The 10,906-nt window shown below is 46.9% G+C and overlaps 1 protein-coding gene across 2 annotated transcripts in view; it reads left to right on the top strand.

The window, feature by feature from the left end:
- Positions 1 to 2,522: 2,522 nt before the first annotated feature.
- LOC140396204 (tubulin--tyrosine ligase-like protein 12) overlaps positions 2,523 to 10,906 on the top strand; it is a 90,806-nt gene continuing 82,422 nt past the window's right edge. The window contains exon 1 of one of the 2 annotated variants that reach the window (XM_072484507.1): positions 2,523 to 2,622. In XM_072484507.1, the coding sequence (XP_072340608.1) occupies positions 2,551 to 2,622 (72 nt within the window). In that variant the 5' untranslated portion in view covers positions 2,523 to 2,550. Of the gene's footprint in view, positions 2,623 to 5,814; positions 6,209 to 10,906 lie in introns of those variants that run through there. The other variant, XM_072484508.1, reaches the window with a different exon arrangement.

Here is a 10,906-nt window from a genome sequence, read left to right as displayed (position 1 = left end):
CATCTCTTCATGTTGCCAGTGCCGGGCTGTTGAGCTCGCTCCCTTGTCCCTGGTTTAATTGCTGGGAGGCTGATTTGCCTCTGATCTCCCTGTCCCCTTGTATCTCATCCTCCTCCTCCTCTTGCCCGCGATCTTGGCGATTGCTGGGATTTTACAATCTATTGGTGAGGAATTTCCAGAGGCTGAGCCGATTCAAGTTGGCAAACGTCAGTGTCCCAACTCCGATCCCCTTGACAACCAAAGGGGAAGTCGTGTGATTTTAGCCGAGAGGTCAGAACAAAGGAATATGGTTAAACTTGGAACAAATAAAATAACACACGGTTTCTTATATTCACATGAGCAACCATGTAGATGCGTTTGATGATATTTGAGACTGTGATTGGTAACATATGTTATTGCCAAGATTTTGCAATACCGTGTTAGTTACATATTCTGCTGGTTTGCAGTTAAGTACCCGATAGCTTCAGTCAATTAAAGGTTTTGAACGCAGTTCAAAAATTCATTTTTATTTCATATAGTAGGAGATGCAAACGGATTATCAGTTACTGATTTATTTGCGGCATTGAGTTCCTTTGCCGCGGGCTGGGGGGAGAGTGGAAGGTGAAAAACGGAAAGGAGATGAAAGCTACTTCTTTCCCCCAAGGTAATAATTAGATCAATTATCCTGGCGAAGAGCTAAAGTCATTAATTTTGTGCACTTCACGGACATAATTAACCATTGATTGTAGGGTCGCTTCACTGCAATGTTTGAATGTTACCTTGTGAACATGTTCTGATATGCTTACTGTGCTTTCCAAATTCGTTACCGAAACGCGCGCCTTCCCTGAATAATCTTTCAGAAACCGACATTTACAAACTTCCCAGTCTCATGCTTCCACTCAAACCAACATGATATCGGACGTTTTTCAATGGTTCAATTGGAAATAAAGCAAAAAATAAAATGCTCTTCGGCCCTTTTAATTTTTCAAAGGTGTCTCGTTTTGGCCCAGTGAGTCTTAAACGTGAATGTTTATCTCAAGCAGAGAAGGATTTTGACTCCTGTCCCACTTCAAAATACCGCCACTCTACCTCGACGGTTGGCAAAGAACTGAATTGGAAGAGAGATTTTAGACTCGATGGGCCGAGTGGCCTCCTTCTGCACTGTAAATTCTATGATTCTAGAGGAGGCTTTTGGGGTTTGTCCGTCTCTAATAAAGTACGCTGATATATAGAACCTCAGAGCCTATATTTTTAAAAGTCTCTTCGTGTTCCGCAGAGGTTAATCAGACAAAAAAGACGTGAAACCAACGAAAGACATATCAGTTTAGATACCATAAAACTTGGGCAAATAAATGGACTTTAGGGTAGGTCATAATGTTGGAGAGGGAGACTGGGTGGGTTGGGAGGGAAAAGGCAAGCTGAGTGGGTTGGAGGGGAGGGAGGCTGAGTGGGTTGGGGGAGGGAGGCTGAGTGGGGTTGGGGGGGGGAGGGAGGCTGAGTGGGTTGGGGGGAGGGAGGTTGAGTGGGTTGGGGGGAGAGGGAGGCTGGGTGGGTTGAGGGGAGAGGGAGGTTGATGGGTTGAGGGGAGAGGGAGGCTGGGTGGGTTGGGGGGAGGGAGGCTGAGTGGGTTGAGGGGAGAGGGAGGCTGATGGGTTGAGGGGAGAGGGAGGCTGGGTGGGCTGAGTGGAGAGGGAGGCTGGATGGGTTGAGGGGAGAGGGAGGCTGGGTGGGTTGAGGGGAGAGAGAGGATGGGTTGGTGGGGGGGAAGAGAGTTGGTTGGTGGGGGCGAGAGGGTGGGGTGGAAGGAGGAGAGAGGGTGGGGAGGTGGGGGGGTTGGTGGGGGGAGAGGGTGGGTTGGTGGGGGGGAGAGGGTGGGTTGGTGGGGGTAAAGGGGGGTTGGTGGGGGAGAGGAGGGGGTTGGTGGGGGAGAGGGGAGTGTTGGTGGAGGGGAGAGGGGGTGTTGGTGGGGGGGAGAGGGGGGTTGGTGGGGGGGAGAGGGGTTGGTGGGGGGAGAGCGAGGTTGGTGGGGGAGAGGGGGGGTTGGTGGGGGGGGAGAGGGGGTGTTGGTGGTGGGAAGACGGGGGTTGGGGGGAGAGGGGGCTGGTGAGGGGGAGAGTGGGTGTTGGTAGGGGAGGGAGAGGGTGGGTTGGTGGGGGGGAGAGGGTTGGTTGGCGGGGGGGGGGAGAGGGTGGGTTGGTGGTGGGAGGGAGAGGGTGGGTTGGTGGGGGGGGAGGGAGAGGGTGGGGTGGTGGGGGTGGGGGAGAGGGTGGGTTGTTGAGGGGGGAGAGGGTGGGTTGGTGGGGGGGAGGGAGAGGGTGGGGTGGTGGGGGAGGGAGAGGGTGGGTTGGTGGGGGAGGGAGAGGGTGGGTTGGTGGAGGAGGGAGAAGGTGGGTTGGTGGGGGGAGGGAGAGGGTGGGTTGGTGGGGGGGAGGGAGAGGGTGGGTTGGTGGGGGGGGGAGGGAGAGGGTGGGGTGCTGGGGGGGGGGGCGGGGGAGGGGAGAGGGAGGCTTGGTGGGTTGGGGGAGAGAATTCCAGAATGTGTGGCCGAGGTGGTTGTAGGCATGCTGGCCAATGGTGAGGAGAGAGATGCACCTGGGACCGGAGTCTCAATGTCGAATTCTTTGTCGGCTGAAATCGGCGCTGGTGAGAAAATTTGAGCGGGCATTAACTTTAAGGAACTTTCTTTAAGCAAATAAATTGTCTGCTTTGGGGAATTGGAAGCGCCAATGTAAATTAACAAGGCCAGGAGTGATAGATCACGATTTGGTGCATGGTAAATAGAATAAGGACAGGACATTTTGCGGCCTATGGTTTAGAGTGTGGAGATGCCAAGCAGGAGAGAATTGGAATTGCCCAGTCTGCGGGTTGGATGAGAGTTACAGCAACTGATGGGCTGAGGCGGTAGAAACAGGCAGTGTGAACAGAGGTGGAAGACTTTGCTGTGATGGGGAGACTACTAGATGGGAAACTCGGCGAGCAATCTAGTGCAACCCGAAACTCGTATACAGGGGGTTGAATTGATGGCAAGGGTCCAGATATTTTTTTTGGGGGGGTTGGGTGACGAGGCTGATTTTTAACCAGCGGAGATGGCAGTTTATTCAAGACTGGATGTTGAACAAGCAGGCGCACTGTGGGCGGATCAAGGCAGGGATGGAGCTGGGGGCTGTTATTCTCCCCAATGTCTTTAGTTGAAGTAGCCATGGGCAACAGGGAAACAAGGAAGGGGATTCTTTGGGTGGCGGGTTGGTGGGGGAAGAGAGTTTGGAGAAGTGGGGGAAGGCAGTTCCCCAGATGTCTAGGCGACTGTTTGATGAGTAACAGTGTAAACACGCTGGGTGGGACCTTCTGGTGAACTGTCCATCCGGGAGCTGGGGCATTGTCGGCGTGGTCATTTTGTCAAAGGCAAACGATACAACTGACAGAAATAACGAAGACATTAACCACAGGGAGAAAATGGCAAAAGGTCCACTTGCGTCAGTGTGCTTTGCCGGGGCAAAACCACTGACGGTGCAAGGTTTATGCTCCTGACGCCCGGTTGTGAGAGGGAGTTCTGTGCCAGCTTTTAAACTAACAGGAGAGAGTGCTCCTGTTCACCTCACCGTGAATGATGTCCTTCTCGCCAATTAGCCAGTTGATTGGAAAGTGAAATGACAAATATAAATATTGTGCTATGGGGCGCAATTAAAGAGTCATTATACGTTTAATTGAAGCGCTTTTCACATGCAGGTGGAACTGTAGCCTGTTTATTTTTGCTGAAATGGAACACTACATCAGAGTAATTGTTTCAGTTCACATCCTTGCCGGGATCAAAGGCAGCCGCCGCACCAGTTTATTTTAGCAACTTCTTGCAGGTTTCACTCGGAGCGTGTCGAGCGCTGGGGGTGGGGTTCTGGGGCTATAATTGTATCCATACACCTAGCCCATTCCCTGACATCCGCCAAACCTTGCACCAGGCAGCCAGGCTGAATATGCTCTCCGTTCTCATTAAAACTCTGCATAGCAATGGCACTTCTGAAACTTTCAATTGACAGCCACCCCGCAGAATCGCAATAGAAACTAAGAATATTCTACATTTTGTAGACATGTCGCCTTCAGAAGAATACAGAAAAGTATCTTTTTCATTCGGGGCTGATCATTGGTGGTAATGTCTTTTAAAACTCCAGTTTAAGCCACAGACCTCATTAATATACCCCTGCCCGGCAAAGGACGAGTGAAATATCTACATAGCAACGGGCAAAAAAAGTAATAAGGTATTAATTTTAATTGCGCGACGTGTGCACAATACGGACAGAATGTGTGCAAACGCGGTGAAGAATGCGTGCTGAATGAATAGACCATTACTAACATTGCTTTTCCCACGCTGGCACCCAACTCTCATTTCTCGCAACTCTGAAAGCCTGGCGCCTCCTGTCGATGACCGGCTGAGGGTTCGAGTGGGTTCCAGGTGGCATTCAGCGCAAGAAATGTGCATGCACGGTCGATCAAAAGCTTCGTTTCAGAAATACTCAGCTGTACGGGGAGGGGGAGGGTTGAGGGGAGAAAGAGATGTTTAAATCTGCTGCTGCGATTCCACCATTCAATCTGATAGAAGTTTATCACAATGAAACCATCACCGTGCTGTAAGGCGGACTTCGAAGGCTTCCATGGGCACATTGTCACCTTCAAAAAAAAGTGCACTCTTCTCCTCGCTAATTCCTCGATTCAGCAGCTTGTCTTACGACAGCTGTGAACGCCCCGGAGGTGAACTTTTATCAAAATCAATACGTTTATTCTTAGTCCGACGGAGGGAGTAGACGTCAACTCAGCAGCTAGTGCAGCGTGTAGTGCATTCTGTTGAGAGGCGCATGGACAAATGTTAAGGGGCTTGAATCGCAACATATTGCAAAGTGTCACCTTTGCAGAAAGCAGTTCTTGTACAGTCGGCGCCCCTTCACTTCATCTGTTGAATGAATTATTCAGAATCCTCCAGGACACCCTGTGGACGCTTAGTGCTTAAAGTATAAATCCGGTGTATTGGATTTTTCAAACCCCTCTTTTCTGCCAAGAAATATCACATTGTATTTTCCACAGTATGGACCACTGTCCTTACAGCTTCGTTTTATAATCCATCTTATCGACACATGCGTTACATAAATACATATGTCTTGAATGAAAGCTTTGTATCGAGGCCTGGGTGTCACCTCTCCATTGGATCCCATCGAGATCGGCGCTTTGAGAGCACTTCATTACCGCCACACAATGGAAGAATGGCGCGATTGAAGAAAAGGCGTGAAAATCACAGAAACGTCTGCTCACTTTGAAAAAAAAGTGTGGATTTACTAAATGGAAGGCCGCAGGAGGGCTCAGACACATCAGGCTCCATTCATCAGTCCCATCGTGTTGGAAAAGGGCCCATACAATCCTCTACCAATGACAGTATAATAAAACATGGCAGATAGAGGGTTTTTTTCTCTCTCTTTCTCTCCCTCTCGCCCTCCTCCCCGAAGGAGATCAGTGCAATCCGCGTTTTGATTGAGGTGCAACCAACTGTTTAAATTGCTATTTACATTTCCAACTGTTTAACTAGCGATTTGTCCATCTTAATAGCTCTTTAAGCTTTTAAGCAGGGAAATAGCCATTCTCATGATTCAACAGTGAAACCACGGTTACCCCGGTCACTGCCCAATTGTAAAAAGAAAGGTTAGATATCTCTACCTCCCTCCCCTCCCCCTCTGCTGTTGCACCTTCAAGAGAAAGTGTCATTTTGTTTCTGGAAAACTAATTTTCAAATCGGTTGATTTTGTAATGGGTCTGCGCTGCTCCACAATCACTTACGTTCCAAACCTTTATTTGAAAAATAGTAATCATGTTTATTCTTCCGAAGCAACTCATCAGCCATTTAACCCCCATAAAGTCCCTAAACGTACAAAAATCTAACGTGGAGCCCACTGCATGGGGAAATGTGTCTGCGAAAAGGCCTCTTCAGCAACACTGTGCTTCTCAACACCCTGTGAGTTTTCAAAAGCTCGGTAATAGATTACTGTCTGCAACAACTTACAACTTACAACACACACTTCTCACACGCGGAAGAACACGCAGACATACAAGTCAAAGGGATACAGTGGCTCCTAAGCACGGAGAACGTGAATGCTAAGATGGGAACTTGAAAAAACAAAGCAAGAGCAGTGATGGACTGTGAGACTGGTGTTGAAAGGAAGTCATGATGTGGAGATGCCGGCGTTGGACTGAGGTGAGTGAGCACAGTAAGAAGTCTTGCAACACCAGGTTAAAGTCCAACAGGTTTGTTTCAAATCACTAGCTTTCGGAGTACTGCTCCTTCCTCAGGTTGAAAGGAAGTGTGAGGGGTGGCAAGATGTGAGGAACTAGCCGAATCATTCCAGAGGGTATGGGTGCAGTGGTTGAAGAAGTTGCCAGCAAGAATGAAGACGAGGGAGAAAGGAATGGTCATTGTTAGTGGAAAACCTCACTTTATATGAACTTGCTTAAAGTTCAAAGTCATAGATTATCATAGAATTTACAGTGCAGAAGGAGGCCATTCGGCCCATCGAGTCTGCACCGGCTCTTGGAAAGAGCACCCTACCCAAGGTCAACATCGCCACCCTATCCCCATAACCCAGTAACCCCACCCAACACTAAGGGCAAGTTTGGACACTAAGGGCAATTTATCATGGCCAATTTATCATGGCCAATTTAAAAAATCCACTAACAATGACCATTCCTTTCTCCCTCGTCTTCATTCTTGCTGGCAACTTCTTCAACTACTGCACATCTTTGGACTGTGGGAGGAAACCGGAGCACCCGGAGGAAACCCACGCACATACGGGGAGGATGTGCAGACTCCGCACAGACAGTGACCCAAGCCGGAATTGAACCTGGGACCCTGGAGCTGTGAAGCAATTGTGCTATCCACAAGGCTACCGTACAGCCATAACCAGTTTGAACTCACTAGGAAAACAGTTCTAGGCAACCATAATGGAATTGAACATTCATCTATCCATTGTTCTATGCTCAGAAATGACAGTGTGCACAAAGCAAGATGAAGAAGTCGCCTGCATAGAGTAGTAAAGATACAGCCAATTGACACACTGAGTCGCAGATTGGAGTCAGACTCAAATAATTGTTACAGTGCAGAAGGAGTCTATTTGGCCCATCGTGTCTGCACTGGCTCTCCAAACGAGCATCATGACTAGTGCCATTCCCCTACTTTTTCCCAGTACATACCATTGCATATTGTTTCTGTTCAGATCATCATCTAATGCCCTCTTGAATGCTTCAATTGAACCTGCCTCCACCACGCTTCCAGGGAGTGCATTCCAGACCTGAACCGCTCCTTGTGTGACAAGGTATTTTTCTCACATCACATTTGCGCCTTTTGCAAATCCATTTAAATCTGTGCCCTCTCATTCTCTCTCCTTTTACAAGTGCAACAGTTTCTCCCTATCTACTCTGTCCAGCCTCCTCATGATTTTGAACACCTCTATCAAATCTCTTCTTCTCTCCAAGGAGAACAGTCCCAAGCTCTCCAATCTATCCTCATAACCAAAGTTTCTCACCTCTGGAACCATTCTTTTAAAACCTTCTCTGTACTCTCTTCATTGTGTTCACATCCTTCCTATAGTGTGGCACCCAGAACTGGCACACACTGAGGTCTAGCTAGTGTCTTGTATAAGTTCTTGCTCTTGTACCCTATGCCCCTATTAATGAATTTGAGGGTGTATGCTTTATTAACTGCTCTCTCCACCTGTTCTGCCATTTCCGGTCCTGCTGATGGCAAATCCCCATCGCACATTTCTCTGTGACAAAGGGTGAATACAAAAGGAAATCCCATTGGCAGTGATGGGACCAGAAGATCCCACCACTGGCCAATGGTGGGTCATCTCCACTACCACGAAACACAAGGTAAATCCCACCCTTGGCCTCGGGATAAGGGGGGTAACCATTTACATCTGAGATCGGGAGAAATTGGGAGATTGGGGTGGCACGGTAGCAAAGTGTACTGCTACCTCACAGCGCCAGGGACCAGGGTTCGAGGTCTGTGAGGGGTTTACACGTTCTCCCGGTGTCTGCATGGGTTTCGTCTGGATGCTCCGGTTTCCTCTCACAGTCCAAAGATGTGCAGGTTTGGTGGATTGACCAGGCTAAAATTGCACCTTAGTGTCCATTAATATGTGGGTTATGTGTGGTTACGGGGTTACAGGTTGGTGGCCTGCTTAGGGCGCACATTCGGAGTGTTGGTGCAGACCTGATGGGCCGAATAGCTTCCTTCTGCACTGTAGGGATTCTATATTTCTATAAAATTGTGTAGTGAATCATTGGAATCATTAAATGGCTTTGGGGGTTCAGAAGTTGAACGTATTTGAGACTGTCATGTGAGAGTACCTTTAAGAACCGGATGTTTAAGCAATGTACCTTTAAGAAAAGTGATGTCAGAGAGTGGGTGGAGCTCAGCTCAGTTCAGCCATTTTGTTTGATTTTGCAGTTTTAAAAAGTGCCTGGCTGGTTTTGTTGAGAGCAGTTTAAAAGTGCCTGGCTGTTTTGCTGTGAGCAGTTTAAAAGTAGAAAGCCAGTTTGAGACTGCAGCTTGGGTGTATGTCTGTGTGTGTCCAGAGAGCTGCAAGAAGAAAGCAGGGTGCTGGAGCTGAAGTCAACCAAGCATATATATCTCTGCGATTCTACAGAAAAAATATATATCCTTTAACCTGATGTGATACTGTTTAAAGGTGTTAAGTCTCTTGGAAGTTTGAAGGAACATTTTAAGGAATTATTTACTGTTGCAATATTTTCTGAGTTATCTTTGAAGTAAGGGGTGTTAAGAGATCCAATGTTTATTTCAGATGTTAAGCTGAGTTCATGGCAGAAACAGTGTTTGGTGTTTAAAAACCCACGTGTCCATAATTGTAACCCCACACCTAAGGAAAAAGCCGTGTGCTAGAAAAAGCAACAAATCTATTAAAGGGAGAGGTTGGTTGAACTCCATGATACATTTTGGGGTTCTGGAAACGCCTCGCCCATAACAAGACTGATATTGATAGATTTTTGGATTCATTAAACCTCTCTTTTTTCAAAGATCAGTCCTATTTGTCTGCATTCTCACTGGTCTCCTCAGTTCATTTGGTCTCCAGAAAGGCATCTCATTTACTCTTCAATCCAATCACATGGTCCTCGGAATGGCCTTCCTCAGCTGATTTATTTCCCAACTCTATTGAGTCGTTCTTGAAAAAGTTCTGTCAGACTTTCTTTCCTGTTTCTAATTTTATAATTCTTTTAACTTGTGTCCTCTTTTGCTCAGACCCTTCAATATGGTGAGCAATTTGCTTGAAACTATTCTTTCCGTCGGCCTTTTAAAAGAAACCAGACTTAATATCCTTAACATCGACTCGTAACATAAATCCATACTCACCGCTGATGCTTCCCTCTGTACCACCCTAACAAGAACAGTATCTTTCCTATCAATTCCCCCAATGGCCCAGTAAGTTCATTCAGTGAACAGCAGGGCCAAGCAGAGAAGGAAAGTCCCACATGCATTAATTTGGCTGAGTTGCAGGATCTCTGTTGGGATGAAAGGAGAGGAGTAATGTTTCACAATTAAAGGGCAAATGGCAGTGCCTCTTGTGCTTGATCACTATTTATTGGTTCCTGATACAAGTATGGATATTTGGATTTTGTGGGGGGGGAAAAAATTGCATTCATAAAGTACCTTTCAGAACCTCGAGATGTCCCAACTCATTTCACAGTCAATTAAAGACTTTTAAAATGCAGTCTGTGTTCTAATGTAGACCAACCTAGTTGGCAATTTGTGCATAATGAAGTCACACAAACAGCAATATGATAATCAACTGGATAATCTATTTATTTTTTAGGTGCTGGTTGTGGTGCATATCTTAGTCAGAACCCCGAGAGAACTATCATTTAGTTCTTCAAATCATGCCATGGCAATCACCTGAGCAGCCAGACAGGGCTTCAATTTAGGGTTTCATCTAAAAGGTGGCACCTGCTGACAAGTAACACTTTTTTGATACTGCTAAGAATAGACTGATTTGACTGCAATGCACTCTGTGGTTGAACAGCCTATTGACACGGTCTAGGCTAACACCCAACTAATGGTATATTTGGGAGAGATACAAGAAGGCGAATAATCCAACCCACGGAATCACACCATGACAAGAAATAAATGCCTTTGTGGGTCTGTGAGGAAAACAATAAAAAAAGTTAAAACAAAAATGCTGGTCCCTCTATTATTGGGTGATGGGACTAACATTAGTTACCCCAGATAATGTTAAACCAAAACCTTGCACAGCAACAATATAACCTTTAGCCACGACTCTTGCAACTCAATTTGTTTTTAATTGTAGATAAGCACTGTACTACGTTTATTAGGTAATTGTGGTAGCATGCCCCTTTGAGGGATGGGTTCTCAGAGGGTCACGTGACCCGTAGGGCCGATCAGGTCGGAAAGTGCGAATCCTGGGGTTGAGCGCGGGCTCTACTGTGAGGAGTTTGGAGTCACGGAGTACGGTAGCCTTTAGCTCACTCTCTGCAAATAGTTATCTGCCTTAATAAACCTTTTATTTGTTAACCTACCTGGTTGTCACCCTTCTTTCAAGGTAATACATTTGGTGGTCCATTGAAGATCAATTGGAGTGCCTTCCTACTGAACAGGTCAAATTAGTTTTGCAGTCATCCAGTCTCTTGGTTCATTTTGACCCCTCAAAAAAAAATCATTTACGGAATTGGAACAGATTTAGTGCACAGGATGGAAGTTGGTGCAGAAAGGCCTATCGCCACTGTCTTGAGCACTCTGACCGATGCTGATCAAGCTTACTCACAAATCAAAGAGGAGAACTAGCCATAATCATTGGAGTGAAAAGGTTGCATCAATACAACTATGGATGACATTTTATCTAGTTACAGACCACAAACCATTGTT

This window comes from Scyliorhinus torazame, chromosome 19 (assembly GCF_047496885.1).
Source record: "Scyliorhinus torazame isolate Kashiwa2021f chromosome 19, sScyTor2.1, whole genome shotgun sequence".
In the NCBI taxonomy this organism is placed as follows: Eukaryota; Metazoa; Chordata; class Chondrichthyes; order Carcharhiniformes; family Scyliorhinidae; genus Scyliorhinus; species Scyliorhinus torazame.
The sequence above is the reverse complement of the archived record's forward strand: the minus strand, read 5'-3'. Positions and strand labels throughout refer to the sequence as shown.